General features: G+C 55.8%; 4 protein-coding genes across 4 annotated transcripts; 1 reads left to right on the top strand and 3 right to left on the bottom strand.

Annotated features, from left to right (window-relative positions):
* Positions 1-699: 699 nt before the first annotated feature.
* On the top strand, positions 700-9247 carry VAT1 (vesicle amine transport 1). Its single transcript, XM_063178839.1, has 6 exons — positions 700-1029; positions 2190-2397; positions 2724-2894; positions 2984-3073; positions 3971-4212; positions 5190-9247. Exons 1-6 carry the CDS (start codon positions 700-702, stop codon positions 5289-5291), a joined length of 1143 nt encoding a protein of 380 aa, XP_063034909.1. The 3' UTR covers positions 5292-9247.
* Positions 9248-9531: 284 nt separating this feature from the next.
* On the bottom strand, positions 9532-15673 carry LOC134430799 (uncharacterized). The gene is made up of 6 exons (XM_063178683.1): positions 15496-15673; positions 14888-14991; positions 13034-13997; positions 11124-12601; positions 10581-10789; positions 9532-10142 (listed from the first exon to the last, which is right to left on the bottom strand). The coding sequence occupies exons 1-6, from the start codon at positions 15671-15673 to the stop codon at positions 10073-10075; spliced, it is 3003 nt and encodes a 1000-aa protein (XP_063034753.1). The 3' UTR covers positions 9532-10072.
* Positions 15674-16236: 563 nt separating this feature from the next.
* IFI35 (interferon induced protein 35) lies at positions 16237-19230 on the bottom strand. The gene is made up of 9 exons (XM_063178840.1): positions 19080-19230; positions 18931-19005; positions 18563-18715; positions 18132-18239; positions 17692-17836; positions 17361-17491; positions 17030-17219; positions 16657-16763; positions 16237-16536 (listed from the first exon to the last, which is right to left on the bottom strand). Exons 1-9 carry the CDS (start codon positions 19092-19094, stop codon positions 16342-16344), a joined length of 1119 nt encoding a protein of 372 aa, XP_063034910.1. The 5' UTR covers positions 19095-19230; the 3' UTR covers positions 16237-16341.
* Positions 19231-19809: 579 nt separating this feature from the next.
* Positions 19810-21754, bottom strand: RPL27 (ribosomal protein L27). Its single transcript, XM_063178844.1, has 5 exons — positions 21677-21754; positions 21495-21577; positions 21192-21361; positions 20581-20691; positions 19810-19900 (listed from the first exon to the last, which is right to left on the bottom strand). The coding sequence occupies exons 2-5, from the start codon at positions 21573-21575 to the stop codon at positions 19852-19854; spliced, it is 411 nt and encodes a 136-aa protein (XP_063034914.1). The 5' UTR covers positions 21576-21577; positions 21677-21754; the 3' UTR covers positions 19810-19851.
* Positions 21755-22007: the final 253 nt, after the last annotated feature.

The following is a 22007-nucleotide window of genomic DNA, read 5'->3' as shown; positions in this document are numbered from 1 at the left end:
CCGGATCGGGATTCCCGATGGAAATGGGAGTGTTCACACATTGATATTCACACATTGATATTCACACAGTGTTATTCACACAGTGATATCTGTGATATCTGGGAGCCGAACAGGGACCCGAGCAGTGAGCTCAGGGAGGACGCTGCTGTCTGCTGGCAGAAACAGAGGCTGGATCCAGCGATCTGCTCGCACACACTGCCTGATTTATTTGTCTTTAGCTGCAGGATTAGAGCTCAGTTCCTCCCTCCGATCTCTGCGCAGCCCGAGCCTCCTCCCTGCCGCAGAGCTCCCCGCAAGCCTCAGGATTTCCGCACTATAAATTAGAAAAGTAACTCTGGGAAATGATGAAATGATGCTCCAGCAAAACTGCTGCCATTCCAACCATGCCCCCAGGAAGGGTGCGAGCAGCAGCGTGTTTGCTCGGAAGGAATCATTTAGAAAAAAAAAAAAAAAAAAAATTAAAAGGGGGGGAAAAAGGAATAAAAAAAAAGGAAAATAAAGGGGAAAAGGGCGGTGTGGAGGAGAAGATGCTGGCGCGGCAGGGGGAGCGGGCCCAGGGGCTGGGCGGCCTCAGCGCCCCGCCCGCCGCCGCTCGCTGCTGCCCCGCCCGAGCCGCTCCGCCCCCGGCCGCGCCCCGGCCCTTCCCCGCCCGCCGCCGCCGCCGCCGCTCCGCAGCCGCTCCCGCCGCTCCGCACCGCCATGTCCGCCGAGCCGGCCCCGGCCCCCGCCGCCCCCGAGCCGGCCCCCGGCCCCGAGCCGCCGGCGGGCGGCGGGGAGGCGCCGGCGGAGCACCGGGCGCTGGTGCTGACCGGCTTCGGCGGCTACGACAAGGTGAAGGTGCAGGCGCGGCGCGGCGCGGAGCCGCGGCCCGGGGAGGTCTCGGTCGCCGTCCGCGCCTGCGGGCTCAACTTCGCCGACCTGATGGCGCGGCAGGGCCTGTACGACCGCCTGCCGCCGCCGCCCGTGTGCCCCGGCATGGAGTGCGCCGGCACCGTGCGCGCCCTCGGCGACGGCGTCCGCGACCGACAGGTGAGGGCGGCCCGGCCCGGCGGCCCCGAACTGCGCCGGGGTGCCGAGCCCGCCCCGGGCCGCCGGCCCCGAACCGCCCCGGGCTGCGGCCCCGAACCGCCCCGAGCCCGCCCCGGCCCGCTGGCCCCGAACCGCCCCGAGGTGCGGCCCAGGCCCGCTGCCCGCAGCCCCGGGAGTCCCGGCGGGCCCCGGCAGCGCTGAGCCCCCGGCAGGGACCCCGCCGATCCTCCCCGCCGAGGATTTGGAGGCGACAGGGCGGCGGACAAAGGCCAGGGACAAAGGGGCAGGGCGGGCGAGCATCCCCGGGCCGGCCCTGCCGCTCCGGGAGAACGGGCGGGGAGGAGCGGGGGAGGCCGTGGGGCTCAGATTCGGGAGGTTTTCCTAAGTTTGGAGGTGTATTTTCCACGATTGATGCTACTAAGCCATTCCCAAAGGATCCTGCCTCTGGGCAGGATGATGGCAAGGAGCAGCGGTAATATTTTTTAGCTTGGGCAAGGAGGGCAGGATACGGTTCTCGTCCCTCTTGTGTTGTGGGGGATCTGCCATGGATCCAGTGGTTGGTTTGGGCAACCACAGTTTGGGTTTGGGTACCACTACAAAGCCAGAGCCTGGAGTGCCTGTGGTCTCCAGGGAGAGCGGGCAGGGAGGAGCTGGAGGAGGCCGTGTGCCTCAGATTCCGGAGGTTTTCCTAAGTTTGGAGGTGCATTTATCATGATTGATACTACCAAACGTTTCCCTAAGGGTCCTGCCTCTTGGGAGGATGATGGCAAGGTGCAGCAATAATATTTTTTCGTGTTTAGACTTCTGCTCCCAGCTTGGGCAAGGAGGGCAGGACATGGTCCTCATCCCTCTTGTATTGTGGGGGATCTGCCATGGATCCAGTGGTTGGTTTGGGCAACCACAATTAGGGTTTGGGTGCCACTACAAAGCCAGAGCCTGGGGTGCCTGTGGTCTCTGGGGTTCCTGGTGTGTGCCCAGGTCTGTGGTGGGAGGTTCTGTGCTGCAGCCTCCCAGTGAGGAGAGAGTTAAACCAGCGGTGCTGCAGTCTCTGCACACAGAACTGTGTGGATGCAGAAGCTCTGACACACCGAGGGCAAGGTTCTGATGGCTTCTGCTAACCTTGGGGGCTTGTTTTACACCACCTTGTCCTCTGATTTCAGGTTGGTGACAAGGTAATGGTCCTGGCCAGGTCAGGGCTCTGGCAAGAAGTGGTGAATGTGCCGGTCAGTCACACCTTCCCAATGCCTGAGGGGATGAGCTTCGAGGAAGCTGCTGCTCTTCTTGTGAACTACATCACTGCCTACATGATTCTGTTTGACTTTGGAAACCTGAGACCCAACCAGAGCGTCCTCATCCACATGGCTGCAGGTAAATAATTCTTGCCAGACCATACTGAGACTCTTGATTTCGCTGTGCAGCTTCTGAGAAAGTGACATGGGTGAGGAAATGATCAGAATGGGGCTGGGCTGATCAAATATCACCTGGCAGAGATGCAGGCTTTGTGCTGACCCCATTCCCCAGCAGCTGGGGTCAGTCTCTCCCAGTGTGTCCCAGGCAGAGCCTCTGTTCCCCAGGCTGCTGTGCTGTGTGATTGGTACAGGCAGGGATAATTTACTAAGCAAGTTTTTACATGAGGTTTTTTAATTTACACTGGGGCTGTTTGCTTCTAAACCTTTCTTACTGCTGATTTTCAGGTGGTGTGGGAACTGCTGCCATCCAGCTGTGCAAGACTGTAGAAAATGTCACCATTTTTGGCACAGCATCTGCCTCCAAGCACGAGACCCTCAAGGAGAGTGGAGTTGCTCACCCCATTGACTACAGAACCATGGATTACGCAGAGGAGGTCCGGAAAATCTCTCCCAAAGGTGAGATGTGGTGGAGGACTTATTCAGCCTCTCTTGCATTTCTTTCAATTTGCAAAGAAGCTTTTATTTACTTCCAATTCCCTCTCTAGGTGTTGACATTGTCCTGGACCCTCTGGGAGGATCTGATACATCCAAAGCTTTTAACCTCTTGAAGCCAATGGGCAAACTCATCACTTATGGTGAGTGTGGGCAAAATGCCCAAAAAACCCAGGGACTGTGTGAGGGTGGAATGGGATCCACACAGAAGTGGTGCGTGGCTGTCAGGGATCCTATTCCTCACTGTGTTGTAGTTATTTTATTTAATTAAGGTCTTTAGGATGCTTTGGCTTGGTGAGGCAGAGGGGAGTGAGATTTGTACTGTGTCCCCAGCCTGCAAGGCTCTTCCCATGGTGAAAGGAGCCTGCAAGGCTCTTCTCTCTCTTGGAGTAAAAGCTGATGCCTGCAGGGGAAGCTGGAATGTCCTCAGGGAGGAATACTGGCATAGTTGCTTTGTCTAGGCTGACTTAATGCACAGCCTTGCTTTTCTTTCCGAGGATGTGTGGGAGATTGAGGTTTGAGGCTACTGAATGCTTATCTCTCCATTCCCCAGCCCTGGAACACTGTGATTTTGTCCCACAGACAAAGCCCTCACACAGCCCCCAGTGGGATTCCATTCACTTGCAGCAGTGTGCTGCTTTGGTTGTCCCAGCCACTGCAGCTTGTGATTCCCCTGGAGAAGCGGGGCTGGAGGAGAAGGGGAAAACTGTCCTGCCTGCCTGCCTGGCTGGGTGGCACTTGTAACCCTTTCTTACCTCTGCCAGCCCTCCTAGCTGCAGTGCTGCTGCCTTAGGAGGGCTAAAGAGAGGAGTTGTTCTGCATTTCTGCATTTCTCATGTGCATTTTTGCCACATGAGTGCTGATAATCCAAATTATGCTTATCTAGAGGCTGAGGCAGGTGCCTGTTTATATTGAAGGTCAGCTGGGCAGGTTTTGCTGTGGTCATTTCTCAGCTCTGTGCCTGGTCTGAGCTGTTCCATGAGGTGCCCTTTGCCTCTTGTGTTGTGTTCCAGCTCACCTGTGGCTTTCCTTCTTTGCAGGGGTAGCAAACCTGCTCACTGGGCAGAAGAAGAACCTCATGGCTATGGCTAAAACCTGGTGGAACCAGTTCAGCATCACTGCCTTGCAGCTCCTGCACCAGAACAAGGCTGTGTGTGGCTACCATCTTGGATATATGGATGAAGAGGTTGAGCTTCTCAGGAGTGTTGTGGCCAAGCTGGTTAACCTGTACAGCCAAGGCAAAATCAAGCCCAAAATAGACTCTGTGTGGCCCTTTGATCAGGTGAGTCTGAGCTGACATCCAGTGGTACAGAGCACCTCGTCCATGGGGGCTGAACTGTTGAAAATGTCTAATAACCATCTGCTCTCAGACGTTCTGAGGCTGAGTTTTATTCCTTTTAAAATATTAAGGCTGAGTAAAGTGGCTGGGCTGTTGTGCTCCAGTGCACAGGGCTGGGCAGTGCCAGACAGGGTCCCTGGGGAGCAGGGCAGGTGCTCAGCTGAGCTCCAGGGGCATCAGCAGCAGGAGGGGCTGGGTTCTGCATCACCCTGCAGCTTGCCCTGAGTGCTCTGTAGCCTGTAATTAAGCAGACAGATGGGGAGGTTGTTGCTGCCCTTCCAAGAGTGCCAAAGAGCCCAGGCAGTGAAGCAGAATGAAGGGAGCAGCAGGTTTTCCAGCAGCTCTGCTCTGCTCAGGGTTATTGCATTGATGTGTCCAGGCAGAGCCAGGCTCTTCCCTTGGGGATGCTGGGGCAGGAGCTGCTGCAGGGGAGCAAAGAACTTACTGATGATGGTCAGTGTTCATACCTGAGAACTGATGCAAAGGCTTAAGGAAAGCTTTGATTCCAGGCCTGGCCCAGGTGCTTGAAAATAATGATAAAAATGATACAATTCTGTGCATATATTGTTTTGTGCAGCTGGTAGAAGCTTTGTCCTGCTGGGAGGTGGCTGGATTCCTCCCTTTGGAGAGTGACACACGCTGCACTTCCACATTTGTGTGAGCAGAGCCTCCTTGTGTGTGTGTGTGTTTAGGTTGGGCTGTGTGAATTCTTGATAGTTTCCTATAGGCCTGCTGGGGTAATTGCCCAGGTCTGTCCAAAACACACCTGTGCAAGGCACCTGGATGCTTGGGAGGTGCTTGAACTCCAGGAAAGCTGCCTCTCAGTTATCAGAGTGCTCTGGGGGAGCTGAGGGGCCCAGGAGGGGCACAAATGCTCTCTGCAGTGGGTGGGGGTCTCACCAGGCTCCTTTTGCCTCCAGGTGGCAGAGGCTATGAAGCAGATGCAAGAAAAGAAGAATGTTGGAAAAGTCATCCTGGTTCCTGAAGCACCCAAGGAAGAATCTAAAAAAGCAGAGAACTAAGGAGAAGGGATGTATGCAGATTATGAATTCATGGTTTAACTCCCTGATCTCTTTGGGACCTGGAAATGGACAGATCAGTATCTCCCATCTTTCACCAGTACAAGAACATCATGGTTATCATTCAGATGAGGTTTGCATGCTCTTGTTGTGACTGACCCTTTGCCAGACATGCCTCCTGCTCTCTCTTTTGAAGCCTGTTTATTTCATACTGCTTTCTAACCACTTGTTTCTCCACTGAATTTCCAGACTAACCTCCTTTTTCTCTGGCAGTGAGGCTGAAGCTTCCAAGCAGTTGGTGACTGACAACTGCACAGCCTGTCACTGTAAAGTCAAGGCACAAAGTACTGTAACAACTGCCAAGTGTCTCTGCAGAAACTGAGCCCTGCTGAAGCATTTGCACTCTCAGCTTTGGGAAAGTCTGTTCAGCAGAGGATTGGCCAAATGTAGGATGTTTCCTCCACAGCCAAAGGAAAACCACAGCTGGCCTAGTTAAATTCAAGCAGGGGTTTCTCTTCTGTTCACACTAACCTGGCTTTATTCCCTCTGCTTTTTGTAGATCACTAACACAGCCAGATATTAACAGCTCATGTCGTTTTTGCCTTGACCATCCTGGCAATTTGGAGCCTATTGCAGATCACACTCCATTTGCAGTGACTTCTCTGTGCAGTCTGTAAATCCCCTGACAGGCTGGGCTGGGCTGTGTCTGACTACAGAAGAAAAGTTTCAATTAGATAACCTGATCCTGTCCATTTTCTATTTCCAAATTGTATAGAGAGATCTGAGCAGTGTCTGATTCTTAGAGACCATAAGGACTCAACTGTGTCTCAAACAACTGGAACAATTATGTTGGCTCTGTGCTTTATTATGTTGGGCTCCAAGTTGGTGTTGTTAGGCCTTCACCCTTGTCTTTGTATTTCCAAGGGCTGCAGTATTGAATTGGACTTGAGTGAGATGGAAACAAAATCATCCCCTATTAATGCTTTGTGCAGTGCCCTGTGCACTGAGGAGGTGTTGCAGTTTGGGAAGGAACTTTCAGGAGCCCCTCCTGTGGGCTGGCTGCCCTGCAGCCTGGGCTGGCTCTCCCTGTGGCACACTGGTGAGATGACAAACAGCCCAGCTGTGTGTCAATGTGCCTCTTTACCTGCACATTCTGAGCAGTTTTCCATTGTCTCCCAGCTCATTCCCTGCAGCAGGGCTTGGCTCTTCTCCCCCTGAGTCTGTCCTGGGGCTCTGGCACTGAGGGTTTAGGAGCTGCTTGGGATGCTCCTCCCTATACCAGAACTGTTTCATCTTCTACTTTTCCTTCCTTGTGTGTAGTTGGAAACAGAGCTGTGTAGAGACCCAAGCCCAGCTCTGTGAGCACCTTGAGCCCTGGGTGATGCAGTCCTTGAGCCCTGGGTGATGCTGTCCTGGACCCTGCTTGCAGCTCTGGGCCCACTCTGGTGCTGTCAGTGCTTACTTGGCATGGGCTGTAGGTGTTGTGGGCTTTTGGGCTTCATTTTGGATTTGAAATGGTAAACCTAAGGGCACTAAGAGCTGCCCATCATGGAAGAGCTTGTGCTTCAGAAGCAGAACCTTGAGGCTAGAATCCTGCTCAATTAGGCCACAGGGAAGGCCCAGGGCCCAAGGAGGGCAGGTACCCACTGGGCACAGGGCTGGGCACACAGCCCCATCACCACCCAGGGCTGGAGTTCCTCTCTGAATTCTCCCTCAGCCTGCTCAGTGGGACTCTGCCAGTGCAGTTTGGGGTGCAGGTGCTTGGGCTCGGTCCAGAGTTCTTTAGAAATGCACTGGCACAGCTTCCAGGGCTTTTCCCGTGGCTAACTTTAAAGATTGCAACAATCCTGTTCCCTACAATCTCAGAGGAGTGCTGGAGTCCTCTCACAGATCCTTGTCAGTTCATCTCTTGAATTTCATAAACACAGCCTGATGGAACTCTCAAGCACAACTTTTTACCTTTCTGAATCCAAAATCTTGCTGCTTCTTTCAGCCTGCTCCGTTGTGCTGATTTAGATTGAATCCAACACTGTCTAATGCTGCTTTACCAGGTGTGAAAACAGAAGGACTGTCTAAATTGCTGAAATGGAAAGTCTGGACCAGTTTCTCTGAGAAACTGGACTTCACCTTGATGCCAGGGCAGCATGCTGAAAAGGCACACAACCCTGCACATGCTCTGATTGTAAAAGGGAAACTGTTCTGGTGTGTTTCACAGCAACATCCTCTCTCTCCCTGCTTTTTCCTGAGCCAGTCTCGTGCTCAGTGCCTTACGTGGATGGCCTTGGGTCAGGCAGTGTGGCAGGGCTCTCACAGAGCCCTCTCTCTGCCCTGCTGCCTCCTGTGTGCCACAGCAAACAGCATCTCGGTGCCTTCTGCTACATGACTAAGAAGTCACTGGGGCCTTTTCCATTCTGGCCTTTCAAAGTATTGCCAAAACACTGTTTTGACTCTTGTTAGCTCTGTTTTGTGAACTCTGGTGATGTTGTTGGACTTTCCATGAGTTAGCTGTTCTCTCCCCAGGTGTTCCAGCCTTTCTGGGGCTGACCTAGTGCTCCTGTACCCCCCAGTCCATAAGATCTGTTGTAAAGCCCTTGTCTTTCCCAGGGCAGAGCTGTTTGGCTCCAAGGTGAGGCTTTATCAGCTGCTCCAGCCTTGGCTCTTTAGAAACAATCCTAGCTCCTGGCTCTTTTTGGGCTCACATGTCTTTCTAAGCAGAAATTCCTGAAGCCCTTATCAAGGCAGGAATGCCAAGCAGTCACTGCCTGTTCCAGGTCAGCACTATTTTGTGTCTCTTGGTAGCAACAGTGTTTTCTACAGGAAGACCAAGATTAAATGTAACCTTGCAATCCTCTGCTCAAAGTTCTGCTCCACGTGGGTGTGGTTGGTTGTGTTTTGGTTTTTTACTTTTCTTTTTTATGGGCCAGTTAAGTATAAAACCTGTGTAAAACAACTTCAAGTGTCTTAATCCAGTTAACCAGCCAGTCTGTGTACTAAGGACCAAAGCAAAAAAAAACCAAAATGAAACCCTAGGATAAAAATCATTCCATTCAGTGTTGCTTGTTTAGGGCAAAGTTGTGCTACTGAGGAACTGGGAGATTGCTGTACTTAATCATGTGTGCCATTCCAGAAGTGCAATTTAATGTTTATTTTACTGATTGTCTTGACTCAAAGGTTGTGCCATGAGGAGTGCAGGTGGAAGTGTAAGGAGTTGGTGAGTGGAGGAGGCACCCCCAGCCCTGCCTGCTGCAGGGGGCTCGGTGCCAGTGCCTCTCCTGTCATTGCTGTAGTGGCTCCCAGCCTGGTGCTGCTGCTCTTGGACAGAATGCAGCTCCTTTGCTGTCACCAGGCAGCAGTTGCCACGTTTTTGACTCTCTGAAGCTCACTTGTGTTGCAAGCTGACTGCAGGAGGGGAAGGGAGCAGAGGTGGCCCTGCCCAGTGCTCTGGGAAGGAGTTCAGCTCTAGGATTTGTTTCAGACACCTGTATTAAACTAGAATGGATTAACCAGGGAGATGTAAGAAGCACTGTGTGTGTGAGGCTTCAGCTGGAGCAGGATTCTGGCCTGCTGACAGCTGCTATCATAGGTGTGAATCCACTCAAGTTGCTGAAGCCTCTGGTGTGCTGAGCCCTCGTGCTGGCAAAGTGTTTTTGGCAAGTAGTACATGAGCATGATGTGAAATGTGTTAGACTCTGAGTGAGCCTCTTGCAGCATATGGTCTGGTCTGTACTGTCTGAGTTGTGTTGATTTGCAGATTTGTGATATGAGTGCTGCTCATCCTACAGACACATAGCAAATCTTTTGTTTAAAAAATATATTTCGCTTTTTTGTGTAACCGAGTTGGACAGAAGACAACTGTGCCACTGCTGTTTACATGACTACAATGTGTACTGCTCCTCTGTCAAATGTTACCATATGCCTTATGTGTTCCAAATGGTAATTAAAGCATAACAAAACCTTCACAGTGCTGCTCAGCTTTCTGTGGTGGTGAACCCTCTGCCCACAGCAGATTCAGTTGACAAAATGTAATGCTTCCAGCAGGAGGAGATGCCTCTGCTCTCAGGAACAGCTGTTGGCTTGAGTGTTGTTCCTGACACTCATCCTGAGGGCAGCCATGGTGATGTTTGTTTGTGAAGCCTTTAGCTGGGCTCTGCACTTCATATCTGGGTGTGGCAGTAGCCAGGTGGGACTGAAGTGGGTGCCTGTGCTGAGGGTAAGACAAGGCATGAACAGCCATCATCAAACATGAGAATAAATCCTGTTTATTTGTCAGCATGGAGACTGTCCCTGGGAGGAGGCAGCTGCTGAAAGCTGTTAAATGTTCTCCTCAAGAGAGCCCCAGGTCACCTGCTGGCCTCAGAGCAGGGGCCTGAAAGCTGACACTAAGGAGAGCTCATCTCCAGCCCCAGCTCTGGCAGCAGCTGAGCTGGAACCTCTGTAGGGGCAGGAGGTGGAAGAAACTTCCAGAAGCTGGGGCTGGATGAGATGCAAACTCCTGCCCAGGTTTGTGTCCGCTGCTGGAAGCCAAACAGGGCTCACTCAGGCTGCAATCAGCTCTGTGATTTCAGGGCATGCATCCAAGAGGAGCTGGAGTTTCTGGCAAGCACTGAGGCCTGCATGGGGCAGGGACAGAGGTGCTGCTCTTTGCTAAAGTGCAGAGTTCTGGCTACGTGTGGGGAAAGCAGGAGCTCTTTCAACAAACACCTGCTTCTTCCTGAGCTGTCTCTGTGAAGCTGCAGTTCTCAGCAGGAAAAGAAGGTGAAGGGAAGCCACAGGCTGTGGGAGAATCACACAAGGCCCAGTTTATTGAGGACTGTGCCAACCTCATGGAGGTACTGGGCATCTGGGTAGCCATTCCTGTGGGGCAGAGAGGAAGCACTGTAAATCCTGCTGCTGTGCCAAAACCACAGTGGGAAGCAGCCCTTTATTTTTGTCCCACCCTTTCAGAGGGGCTGAGAGGGGAATTGCTGCCCCTGGGATGTCCTGCAGCCTGCAGGTGCAGCTTGTACCCAGCACAGGCTCTAAGTGAACAGGGCCCACAGTTCCTGTCCATGGGGAATTACAGGTTTACCCAACACTAAGGGATGGATTTGTGGGATGGATTTGCTCCAGCTGGAGAGTGCCAGGGCTGCTCTGCCATGCCACAGCTGCCCTGCAAGCTGAAGCAAAGGGAAGCACCAACTCTGCCACTGTGCCATCCCTGCCAGGATTTGTTGAGCTGGAGCCCCTGGTTCTCCTCCCATTGCTACAAAACCCACAACCATACCCAGAAACTCAGGATGAGCTGGGCCATACCTGGCTTTGCCTCCATCCCAGGAGGTTTTGTGGGGGATAGGGCCCCATGTTACTCTTTCCTCTCCATTGCAGGACTTGATCTGGAATGTCAGCCCACATTCAAACGCTCTCTTCAGCAGCTTTGCTATCTTCACCCCTTCTGTGTTTTCAGGCAGGAAGGCACAAAAATTCCCCCCTTTGTAAGGGTGTCCTGGGCGAGGGTCCCCAACCTTGGAACAGGAATAAGACATTTTAAACAATGGCTGGAATGCTTTGCCTCTGAGGGGATTTCTAAGGTTTGTCTAGCTTGAAAACTACACTCATGACCATGGTCCCCATGGGCTGATAGTCACTGTCAACTGAAACCAGAGGTCACACATGCTTTTGAGAAGCAGCAAGCTGCTCCAAAACCTGCTGTGGAGCTTTTTGCCTTTCACAGGTTAACACCTCTGCTGATTTTTCTGTGAGGTAGGGAGCTGTGGCTGCTCTTTCCCCCCGCAACCACCCTGACAGCCCTCCCTGTGTGGGCTGCAGTGGGATGGGGAAGCTCTGTGTGGTACCTACCCCCTGCACTCCATCAGGGATGTTGTAAGCAAGCTGAAATGTTGAGTCCGGATAGAATCCAGGCAGGCTCTGGGACAGGGAGGAGATCTTCAGTGTCCCCAGGATATTGCAGCTTGGCATATCTGAGGAGGACTCACAGCAAGCTGGCTGCAAACTGTCTGCTGCAAAACATGTCCTGCACAAGGCGTGACCACAGGAGCCCTGGCAGGTCACCCCTGAGGCCTGGCAAGCATCACACTGCTCCAGAGGGATGGTGCTGCTTTCCTGGCCAAGGCTGGGCTCTCTTCTCTGCTGTGGTGGGAGCTCAGGCTCCTCCTGCTCGTTGCTCCTGCCCCCTGGGAGCTGGGCCCTTCCCTGCTCTGTGGGCTCTGCTGCAGGTGCCTGTTGGGCCACAGCTGGTGCTGGCTCAGCAGCCACAGCCCTGGGTAGCCAGGTGGGCATAGAGTGAGGAGTTTCACCAGCTGCAGGGACTGGACAGTGCTGCTGTCCCATTGCTTCGTTGTGGCCTCCTCTGCTCTTGTCTCTTGCAAACTGGAACCTGTCTGGCAAGACTTGTTTCAGCCGGGGGCTGTCGGGCTCCCCCAGGGTCAGTTTTGTCTTGCGCTGTTCCTGGAACTCCCTCAGGCCAGGAGGGCTCTGCTTATCCCCTGTGCCAAGGCTCAGCAGGCTGCTTCCTCGTCTGCCAGCCCCAGAATCAACACAGCCCCTGGCTTCCTCCTGCCCCCAAGCCTGCTGGTACCTCCAAGGACTGGGGGACCCCTTTTCCTCAGCCTCTGGCAGCCAGGAAGCCCTGAGCACATGTGGAGAGTCCATTTTATTGATGATGTTCAGGTGCTGTGGGGAACTCAGGCCACCAGGAAGGGCCACATCCAGCACTGGGTCCTGGCTTCTGCTTGGCTGGATGACACTCAATTTCCCTGTACTCTCTGGTCCAGGAGACAGGGATGAAGACTTCATGGCACAGAGCCTCCTAGAGGAAAACATATGGAAGGCCTCACTCACTCCTGGCAGCATCTCCTTGGGGCAGGCAAGGTAGAGCTTGTACTTGTCTTTGCTGAGTCCAACCTGGAAGGATTTTCCCCGCAAGAGGCTGCACAGTTCACTCAGGTCACTGTCATCTGGCCCACTGACAGCAAGCTCTGAGTAGCTCACGCTCTGGCACACCAAGTCAGGGCACTTCTGCACTAGATCTTCCACCTTCCATTTAGCCTGGAGCAGCCTTCTCCTGTCCTCTGCCTGCAGCATCAGCACCGTGCAGTCGCCGGCGTGGCGCTCCGAGATGTGCACCCCTCCAGCCCTGCACAGCTCATCAATAGCAGCATGGCACACATCTTTCAGGTAAAACCACTGCAGAGTGTCCAGGCTTATCTCCTCACTCACCCTGCTGATGTCTCCAGAGTTGCTGCTTTCCTTTGACCTCGACAGGGAGAAGCTGTTGGACCGTCTCAGCACAGGGCTGGATGCTGAGGGTTTGCAGCCTAGAGCAAAAGGGGTCCATGTCACATCACAGTTGCTGTAGATGCCAGCAAGGGAGTGGTACCCAAAGGGACCTGAGCCTTTAGAGTCCTCAGCATGCTGAAAAGTGCTGTTTTCTTTGCCTGCAACAGGCATCAGCAGCTTTTCTCCTGTGAGTCTGGCACCTCCTTCCACATGGTCCCTTTCTGTGGGGTCATTCTGCTGAGGCTCTGCTGCTGACCCCACAACTTTATCTGCCATAGGGGTGGGAGGCTGATACTGCTGGCTCAGTGCCCTTGGGTCACTCTGACCAGGAACATCTGTCTCTGATGAATGTTTCCCAGAAAGCTGCACCTGTGCCACTGCTGGAGAGTCCTGACTCACCAAGAGGTCCTGGCCAGCCTGAGACCTGTCAGCTTTCAGGGTGCTGAAGCTGGCAGCTAGCTTGAACTCACCTTTCTGCTCCTGCTTGCTTGGGCTAAGCCTTGTGGGTGAAGGATGCACAGGAGGTTTGCCCAGGAGTGGTGCAGCCTCTGTGGTGCCAGAGGGCTGGGAGCTGCTCAGCGTGTCAACCGTGCGCGCAGCACTTCTCCTGGTGACAGAATCCTCAAGGAACTGCTTGGCCTTGCACACATCAACCAGGCTTCCAACGAGATAAAGCTGCTTCACGTCCTCATGGCAGAGCAGCTGGGGATACAGCTCCTGCAGCTCACGTGTCAGAGCCCTGAGTGCCTGGCTGTCCATCCCCAGCCCTTTCTTAGCGATCTTCTCCTTGCGCAGGCTCGCCTCCAGCTGCTGGTAGAGCTGCTGCAGGGCCAGCTGGGCCTGCCTCAAGGCCTCTGTGTCCCCAGACACTCCTCCAGATGGCTGGAGGTACAACACAGCAATGCCATCGCCACTGACATCCACCACATCCACGTGGTGCTGCTGCAGCACACCCTGGTACTCAGCAGCACAGAACCTCTGCATGTACAAGTAAATGTCCGAGTCCACGGCGAGGGAAAAGTCCTCCAGCTTCCCCAAAAGTTCCACAGCTTCCTCACCCACTGGGCTCTGAGGTGATGGTTCTTTAGCTGCCATTTCCTGCACCTGGTCGCAATCTGGCAGCTTTGCTGCCTCTTGGGCTGGCTCAGTGGAGTCAGGCACTTGCTGCTGATCAGGCATTCCCATCTCCTTGGCCCCACAGCTGGAAGCTGGCAGGAGGATCTGGCCACTGGCCTGGTTCTTGAGGTTCAGGCTGCTGAGAAGGTCTCTGCTGAAGGTCTGCAGCTCAGTGAATGGGCCCTGCACTATGCACTGCATGTTCTTGGAGTCGAAGCTGAAGTGTACATTGCTGTACTCTTTGTGCAAGTCCTTCAGGAGGGTTTTGCCCGTGGGCAGCTTGCCATAGTCAATTGTCATGCTCACGTGTATGAAGATCTGCAAGTAGACAGCAAGGGAGTGAGAGAGCAAGGACCAAAACCAGCCCCTTTCAGAGGCACAGAAGGCAAGTGGCCCTGCATTACTGTGACACACTCTTCCACCTCTCTCCCTCAGCATCCAGGACCCTGACACAGACAGAACCAAAGACCCAGACTAAGCAACTCCTTGTGCACTTGTCAAAAGCTTTCTGCAAACAAGGAATCGGAGGGGGGAATTGCACAGAGACAGGGCCACATTTCTACACACTGGGAGCTCTTCAAAAAGCCCAAACCAAAGAAATCCACTATTGTTTTGCATCTGAAATGCAGTTGCTCTCTTGCCTTTGCAGAGCTTCAGCTCCAGATCTTCAAGCAGTTTTGGCACCACAGGCTTGCAAAAAGGTCTGCAAGGCCAGGTTAATTCCCATGCCCCTGTTTTGGGGGCTCAGATATGAAAACGTGAGACATGGCTACAGCCACGGTCCCTTGAGACTGGAGGAAGAGGCAAGAACTCTCCAGTGCTCCTCAGACACCAGCATGTCTGTATGCTAGGCTTTCCTGAGAAGGAAAGAGGAACAATACACTGTGAATCCAGCTGATGACACGGCAGAGGCATTAACAGGATCCCCTGTGTGGCACCAGATGGACTGGGGAAAAGTGCCTGTTCTCTTCCAGCCTGACTACCCTCCAACTGACAGGCACAAATGCCAGATGACTGAGAGCACAGCCTGCCTGCCTGTCCCTGTGCTATTAGCACAGGGGGAAAAAAAAAATCTTCATTTGAATATGAATGAGGACGGATTTAAGTGTAATTAAGATGAAAGGAGAGAGTGAGGTCTCCCTTCTCAAGCTGTCTGCCAGGCACAGAGTCTGTGTGGGAGCAGCTGGGGCTGCCACATCCCTCAGTACCTCATTGGGGCTCAGCTCTGAAGCGTGGGGTGTCACCTCCAGCGGGTACTGTGTCTTCCCAATGGCCAGCACGTGGTTCTTCACCTGCAGGATCCTCTGGGCCACTGGTGGGAAAAGCCACCCAGACCTCTGTCAGCCCAGCCAAGGGACAGCAGTGGGGTGGGGGACAGTGGGACAGGGGCTGGTGGGGCTGGGGACAGTGAGACAGGGGCAGGACAGAGGATGGTGGACAGGGGAGGGTGGGCAAGGCAATGTCAGGGTTGGGGATGGTCAGACAGGGAAGAGTGGGGCTGGGGATGGTGGGACAGGGCACAGAGGGGCTGGGGATGGTGGGACAGGGCAGAAAGGGGCTGAGGGTGGTGGGACAGGGCACAGAGGAGCTGGGGATGGTGGGACAGGGATGAGGGGATCTGGGGATGGTGGGACAGGACACAGAGGAGCTGGGGGTGGTGGGACAAGGAAGAGAGGGGCAGGGGATGGTGGGGCAGGGCACAGAGGGGCTGGGGAAGGTGGGACAGGAATGAGGGGAGCTGGCGATGGTGGGAAAGGGAAGAGTGGGGTTGGGGTGGTGGGACAGGCCAGGCCCCCGAGGGTCCCGCGGGCGTTACCTTCCGGCGCCTCGAAGGTGATGAGGGCGCAGGGCAGGGAGCCGGGCAGCACCCGGACGTTGGCGATGTCGCCGCCGCCGTTGCGGGAGCGCAGGAAGTGAATGGTCAGCTTGTCGGCCGCCCTGTCGGGGGGCAGCTCGGCGGGGAAGCCCTGCACCCGCACCGTGCGGCCCGCCATGCCCGCGGCGGCGGCGGCGGCTGCCCGGGCTCCGCCACACCGGCACGGCCTCGCCGCCCGCTCCCACAGCTCCGGCCACCGCCCCGACCCCTCCGCCGCGAGGAAACGAAAGCGAAAGCGGAGCCGCTCCGCCCTGGGCCCGCGGGAGGGCGCGGCCCGGCTCCTCAGGGCTCAGCTTCGCCCTGGCCCCTCAGAGCGCGGCGGGGAAGGACTCAGCCTCACCCCGGCCCCTCAGAGCACGGCCGGGAAGGGCTCAGCTTCGTCCCGGCCCCTCAGAGCACGGCCGGGAAGGGTTCAGCTTCACCGCGGCCCCTCAGAGCACGGCCGGGAAGGGCTCAGCTTCGTCCCGGCCCCTCAGAGCACGGCCGGGAAGGGCTCAGCTTGGTACCGGCCCCTCAGAGCACGGCCGGGAAGGGTTCAGCCTCGCCCCGGCCCCTCAGAGCACGGCCAGGAAGGGTTCAGCCTCACCCCGGCCCCTCAGAGCACGGCCGGGAGGGGGTTCAGCCTCGCCCCGGCCCTGCAGGCAACGCCCGGCCCGGCCCCAACACAACAGACACGGTGGGTGCTTCCAACAGACACTTTTAATTTCTCCCGTGCCCGCGGGTCAACGGACGCACGGAGCTCCTCAGCCTCGGGCTGAGACAGGACCAGCCCGTGTCTGGCCAGGACTAGCCCGCAGTGTCCTCCACGAACACGGCCACCCCTGTCCGCCCCGCTGGGACGTAGGCGAGCGCATCCACCTCGCCGCCGCCGCGGCTGGCCTTCTGGAAGTGGATCTCCAGGGCGTCTCTCATGGACTCCACGCTCATCACATCGGGGATGCCCAGCAGCAGGACGGTCCTGGGGCAGCGGGAGGGCTGGAGCTGGGCAGAGCAGGGGGTGAGTGCAGGGCAGCGCAGGGAGAGGGGCTTCAGGAGCCCCCTCAGCTGTGCTGCCTCCACCCAGGCTGGGAGGAGCTGCTTTCACGGGGTTCATGCCCTTACCTGCAGGTTAGAGATGTCTCCACTCATGTATGGTGATATTTTGATTTTGTATTTCCCTTTCCCAATGGGCACCTGGATATGTCCTCTTTCAATTAGCGGCTCTGCCACTGCATATGGAGAGGAAAGCCCTGAGCTGCCCAGGTCAGCTCCAGGAGAAGTTCTGCCCCTGGCATAGGCACCAAGGCTGACACTGCCCAGCTCATTGCTCAGCTCACCCACACCAGCACAGTTTTGGGGGAGGCAGGACAGCCTGGGGCTCACTGTATCTTCCCTGTTCCTCAAAGACAGCTTCCTCTGCTCTCAGATTTCCCCCCAGAGCAGGCTGGGCTGCTCCACCCTTGCCAGCCACCCAGGCTCAGCACACCCCACGCACCTCCATCCCGTGTGAAGGTCAGCACCACCTGCTGGGAGTCCTCCAGGAAACTTCTGCTCTCCACCTCGCTGCCCCCATTCTTTGTCTTGCTGAAGAAGAGCTCCAGCTTGTCCAGCAGTGCCTCCTTGGAGATGCTCAGGCTGGGCAGGTCAGACACAAGGATGCTCCTGCTACTCTGAGTCAGCCTGATCTGTGGGTGGCACCGGCCAGTCAGTGCCAGGGCAGGACTGGCCCAGAGCTCAGGGGAGCAGTGCCCTGGTTGAGGCAGGCTCAGACAGGGGGAGCAGCGTGCCCAGGGCACCCCCATGGCATGGGCACCCACGGGCCCTACCTCCAGGGCAGATGGCAGCAGGATGTCCATGGGCACTGCCTGCACTTTCACTCTGCACTGGTCGAGCTCCTCCAGCTGCCCACAGCTCAGCTCCACCGTGTGCTCCTTCATCTCTATGATCCTCTGGGCCACTGTGGGCAGGGAGAGCCCCCAGCACAGGGGAGTGACTGCCCAGCACTTTCCAGGACAGCAAAGGTGCTGGGGAGGGGGCACAGCCCCACACAAGGCAGGGAGAGGGGGAGCACCAAACTCTGGCACAGGGAGGGGACACAGAGCAGGCTCCAAAGTGATCGAGGACACCTGGCCAGAGCAGTGCTCTTCTCACACTTACCCTCTGCCTCCTCAAAGGTGATGAGAGCTGAGCCCCCTGGCAGAGGGCAGCGGATCAGTGGGATGAGCATCAGCTTGTTCATGTCCTCCTTGTTTGCTGGGAGTCCCTTAAAGATCATTTTCTTTTCTGGCAGGGCAGACAGTATCTAGGCACAAGCAGAGACAGCACGTGGAAGAGACTGGACCCTGCACAGGGCATGTCCCTGCCAATCCATGGACTAGAAATAAGCTCATGGCTCAAATAAACTGCTGGAGAACCTCAGCAGAGTCTCTCCTAGTGTCTGGCTGTGCCTGGAATTCCAAAGCATGACCAGAGCTCCTGGCTCTGGCAGAGGAGCTGTTCCAGTCATCACACAGTGCCCAGCTGCATTCACCTGCAGCTTCTCCAGCCAGGCTTGCGCCCTTGCCAGCAGACCCAAGTGCCCACACACACTCTGTTACCTGCACAGGATCATTCCAGAAGACCCTCTTCTTCAATTCTTCCAGTTTATTGTATAGAACCTGCTTCTCCAGCCTCAGTCTCTTGTTCTCCTCCCTTATTGTAAAAATCTAGAAGGAAGGAGGGAAAGAAGGAAGTAAGGACAGAATGGGAAGTAGGGAACACCAGGACACAAAGGGCTGCAGCACGTTTCTATTCCTGGGCACACAGCTCCAGCCCATTCTGCTCTTGACTGCCTGCAGCTCTGTCCTGGCCCCTCTCCTTTGAGGATAGCCCTGCCTTGCTGCAGCACTGCCTCACTTCTCAGCACAGGCCTTGTGTTCCCCATGAAACCTCCAGCAGATCCCAGGCAAGTGATCTCAGAGCAGTGACCTGCATCCTGCAGCCCCTGGCACCCTTCCAAACCTAGGCCACCCACTGAACACTGACTGACCTGGCGTGCTCTTTCTTCATCTCCATTTAAAGGCAGCTGTTGCTCTAAAACTTTATGAAGTTCTTCTTTCTTCAGCTCCTGCGTCCTTTGCTCTGCAGCTTCCTTGGCCGATTGTAGCTTTGCACATTCTTTCTCCAGAGCAGTGTGAAGCTCCTGTGAGAAGCACCATCAGACAGCAAGACCCTGACGACACTGCATCCCCCACCAGCCGGGCAGCCCCGGCACAGGCTGTGCCCTGGAACAGACTCTCCCTCCAGGGGATTGCTCCTCTCTGCCGCCTCTGACTCCCAGAGAACACCCGAGCTCCTGGCTGGTCCAGGGCGGACCCCGCCCAGCTGCCCAACCCTTCTCGGAGCAGCCGGACCCACCTTGCAGCGCTCGATCTCCTGCCGGAGCTGCTCGGGGCTCTGCAGGCTCTCGTCCTGCAGCCGGACGAAGGATTCCTAAAGACAGGAGGGGTCTCAGCCGCGCTGCGCCCCCCCCGCCCGCCGCTCCCCGGGGCTCGGCTCTTCCTCACCTCCTCCGAATCCATCCCCGGTCCCGCGGGGAGCCCTGCCCTGCCCACCGGGACCGCTCTCCCTACTCCCTCCGTGCTACCGGCGACTCGCTCTCGCCTTTCGCTTTCGTTTTCGCCAACTCGCCCCGCCCCGGCCCCTCCGAGGGCAGCCCCGGCCGCGGCGGAACGCGGGGCCCGCCCAGCCCCGTCCGGTGCCTCATCACCTCATCCTCTTCCTCCATCCCCGCCCCGCCTGGCTCGCCTTCCGAGCACCCACCGGGCTGCCAGGAACGGACCAGCCAGTAAATAAAGAAATTAACTCTTCCACACGGACCACCTACTAAGTATAACATCTTCCAAACGGACCAGCTAGTAAATATAGGAATAAACTGAGCGGACCAGCTACTAAATATAGAAATTAACTCTTCCAAACAGACCAGTTACTAAATATAAACTCTTTCAAACGGACCTGCTACTAAATATAGAAATAAACTGTTTTGAATGGACCAGCTACTAAATATAGGCATAAACTCTTCCAAATGGATCAGGTACAAAATATAGAAATAAACTCTTCTGAACGGACCAGCTACCAAATATAAACTGGTCCATTCCTGCCCCACTCTTGGATTTACAACTCGACCCAGCCCCTGCTCCCCTGGACAGCAATGGCTTCCCCAGCTCGTAGAGACACAGAGCAAGCATGACCACACCACAAAGGCCACTGCTTGTTTGTTAAATAACAAAAAAGGCATGGTTTTTAATAAACATTTATTGATGCAACCTCGTTACACCTTTAGAATCGCAGCTTCTGGAAGAACCACTTATTCTTGCCAGTTTTGTACCTGAAAGAGAACACACAGGTTAAAGGCCGTGTAAGAGCAGGTAAGAGCACCAAACCTGCACCTGAGCTGTCCCAGACAGACAGAATGTAGCACCTAATTCACCCAGAGGTAATTCACCTCATCTCTATGGCCTGGGCTACAACCAAACCCACTTTAAATATTGAAATTCCAAGGGAAGGAACTGCCAGGCTCCAAATTTAAAGACACCTGCACTGTGGCAGTTTCCACCCCAATGGGTACAAGCACAGGACACAGCCATCCCACTGGAAACCTCGTGTGGCAGGGGGAGATGCCCTTGGAGAACAGCCTGAGACACTGTGTCCCACTGAGGCCACACAGCTCCTTCCTCTGAAGGAGCTTCTGAACAGAAACCCATCAAAAAAGAGCAGAAACCCCAGCAAAGCATCAGCACTGCTCTGGCCCACCCAGCCCAGTGATAACAGAGAGGATGAACTGGCAGCACCTTGTCAGATCATCCTGTGGCACCTGAAAGGCTCCACAGGTGCTGGCACGACGGTGCACACACACAGAGGTGAGAAAAACACACTCAACAAACACTCCTGCAAAGAAGCCAGGGTGGAAGTGCCAACCTGGAAAAGCACAGACTGTAGCACAGCAACACCAACCCCTCACACCAGTAACAGCACAAACAACACTGAGCAGATGAACTCCCAACTCACCTCTCCTCAAATTTCACCTTGGCTTCACGTCTTGCTTTGCGTTTCAGAGCGGGATCCCTGAACACGTCCTTGTTCACCACTGTTTTGTCCAGGGGAATGTCCACAGAATACCTGGCAGAGAGCAGAACAGTTCAAAATGGGCATGGTACCTGGCACAGGGCTGAAAACCAAGCACATTCTAATGTCCAGACAAGGAGTTACAGCTCCTACAGTCTCCTCAGCTGAGGAATCACCAAACCATGAAAGCAGTCTCAGTTCAGCCTATAACGGAGCCATGCCCTTTCTGAGGGATATGCAGCTCTGTTCCATGTGGTGCCTGGGAGCTGCTCTGAGAGCTCTGAGGCACAGTAAGAAATGGCTCTACCAGCTCCAGAACCTCAAAGCTGTCTCTAACACCCCCCGAGCAAAGGGAAGATCAGTGTGGCTGAAATAAGAGCCAACTGCCTCATCCCAAAAGTTCATTAATATTTCCACTCAGCCTCAGACCCCAGCTCCATTTTTGCAGAGCCTGAGCCTCACATTCATTCAGCCACGGCATTGACAGCCTTGATAACTCTCGGTGCTCAGTAGAAAACACAAGAACCACGAAAGCAGCCGGTATCAGCACTCACCGGGTGGGCATCAGGTGGTTGTAGTTGTAAACCTTCACGAAAGACTTGATCTTGGACCTTTTTGCGATCTTTTTCTTGCCCATGGCAGCAGTCACCTTACGCGGGTAGCGATCGATGCCGGCCACCAAGGCGTGGCTGTACGGCCGGTCCGAGGTGCCATCGTCGATGTTCTGAAACAAACAGGCCGTGGTGGCGGCGATCGCACCGAGGAGCGGCGGCGGAGGTGGCACCGAGGACCCGCGCCCGTGCCTCCCTCCCGGTGTCCCGCTCGCCCCGGCCCCGCCGGCCCAGCCCCGCGCTCACCTTCACGATGACGGCCTTACGCCCCGAGTAGCGGCCGGCCAGCACCAGCACCACCTTCCCCGGCTTCATAAACTTCCCCATCTCTGCGGAGACAGCAGCCGGCAGTCAGCCCGAGCCCGCCACCCTCGCCCCGGCCGCCACCCCCGCGGATGGCGGCGGATGCCGCGCCCGCCCGCTCTCACCGAGGCTCCGCTGCGATGGCGCTGGGCCGGAAGGCAAAGGGAAGGCAGCGCCCGGCTTTTACCCGGACACCTACGTCACTTCCGCCGCGCCGCCGGGAGCTGCTGCCGGCACCGAGCGGCGGGACCGTGTCCGCCTCAGTAACCCCCGGCACGGTGGTGCCGCGTCCGCTTCCCCCGTACCCCCGCGCACAGCGGTGCCGTGTCCGCCTCAGTAATCCCCGGCACGGCGGTGCTGTGTCCGCTTCCCCCGTACCCCCGCGCACAGCGGTGCCGTGTCCGCCTCAGCCATCCCCGCCCCAGCGATGGCGTGTCCGCCTCAGCCATCCCCGCC

This window comes from Melospiza melodia, chromosome 30, assembly GCF_035770615.1.
Source record: "Melospiza melodia melodia isolate bMelMel2 chromosome 30, bMelMel2.pri, whole genome shotgun sequence".
NCBI lineage: Eukaryota > Metazoa > Chordata > Aves > Passeriformes > Passerellidae > Melospiza > Melospiza melodia.
This window is presented reverse-complemented; position numbering and strand designations above follow the sequence as displayed.

Excerpts from the sequence above, each read along its gene's own strand:
- VAT1 (XM_063178839.1), top strand. The coding sequence starts at position 700 with ATGTCCGCCGAGCCGGCCCCGGCCCCCGCCGCCCCCGAGCCGGCCCCC. Across the intron at positions 1,030-2,189 it reads ACGGCGTCCGCGACCGACAG|GTTGGTGACAAGGTAATGGT; the intron begins GTGAGGGCGGCC and ends CTCTGATTTCAG. Across the intron at positions 2,398-2,723 it reads CCTCATCCACATGGCTGCAG|GTGGTGTGGGAACTGCTGCC; the intron begins GTAAATAATTCT and ends GCTGATTTTCAG.
- LOC134430799 (XM_063178683.1), bottom strand. The coding sequence starts at position 15,673 with ATGGCGGGCCGCACGGTGCGGGTGCAGGGCTTCCCCGCCGAGCTGCCC. Across the intron at positions 14,992-15,495 it reads CACCTTCGAGGCGCCGGAAG|TGGCCCAGAGGATCCTGCAG; the intron begins GTAACGCCCGCG and ends TTTTCCCACCAG. Across the intron at positions 10,790-11,123 it reads TCCCTGATGGAGTGCAGGGG|GTTGGGGACCCTCGCCCAGG; the intron begins GTAGGTACCACA and ends TCCTGTTCCAAG.
- IFI35 (XM_063178840.1), bottom strand. Across the intron at positions 17,492-17,691 it reads CACCTTTGAGGAGGCAGAGG|TGGCCCAGAGGATCATAGAG; the intron begins GTAAGTGTGAGA and ends CCCTGCCCACAG. Across the intron at positions 17,220-17,360 it reads TGCTGCCATCTGCCCTGGAG|ATCAGGCTGACTCAGAGTAG; the intron begins GTAGGGCCCGTG and ends TGCCACCCACAG.
- RPL27 (XM_063178844.1), bottom strand. The coding sequence starts at position 21,575 with ATGGGGAAGTTTATGAAGCCGGGGAAGGTGGTGCTGGTGCTGGCCGGC. Across the intron at positions 21,362-21,494 it reads GTAAGGCCGTCATCGTGAAG|AACATCGACGATGGCACCTC; the intron begins GTGAGCGCGGGG and ends TGTTTGTTTCAG. Across the intron at positions 19,901-20,580 it reads AAGGTGAAATTTGAGGAGAG|GTACAAAACTGGCAAGAATA; the intron begins GTGAGTTGGGAG and ends GTTCTCTTTCAG.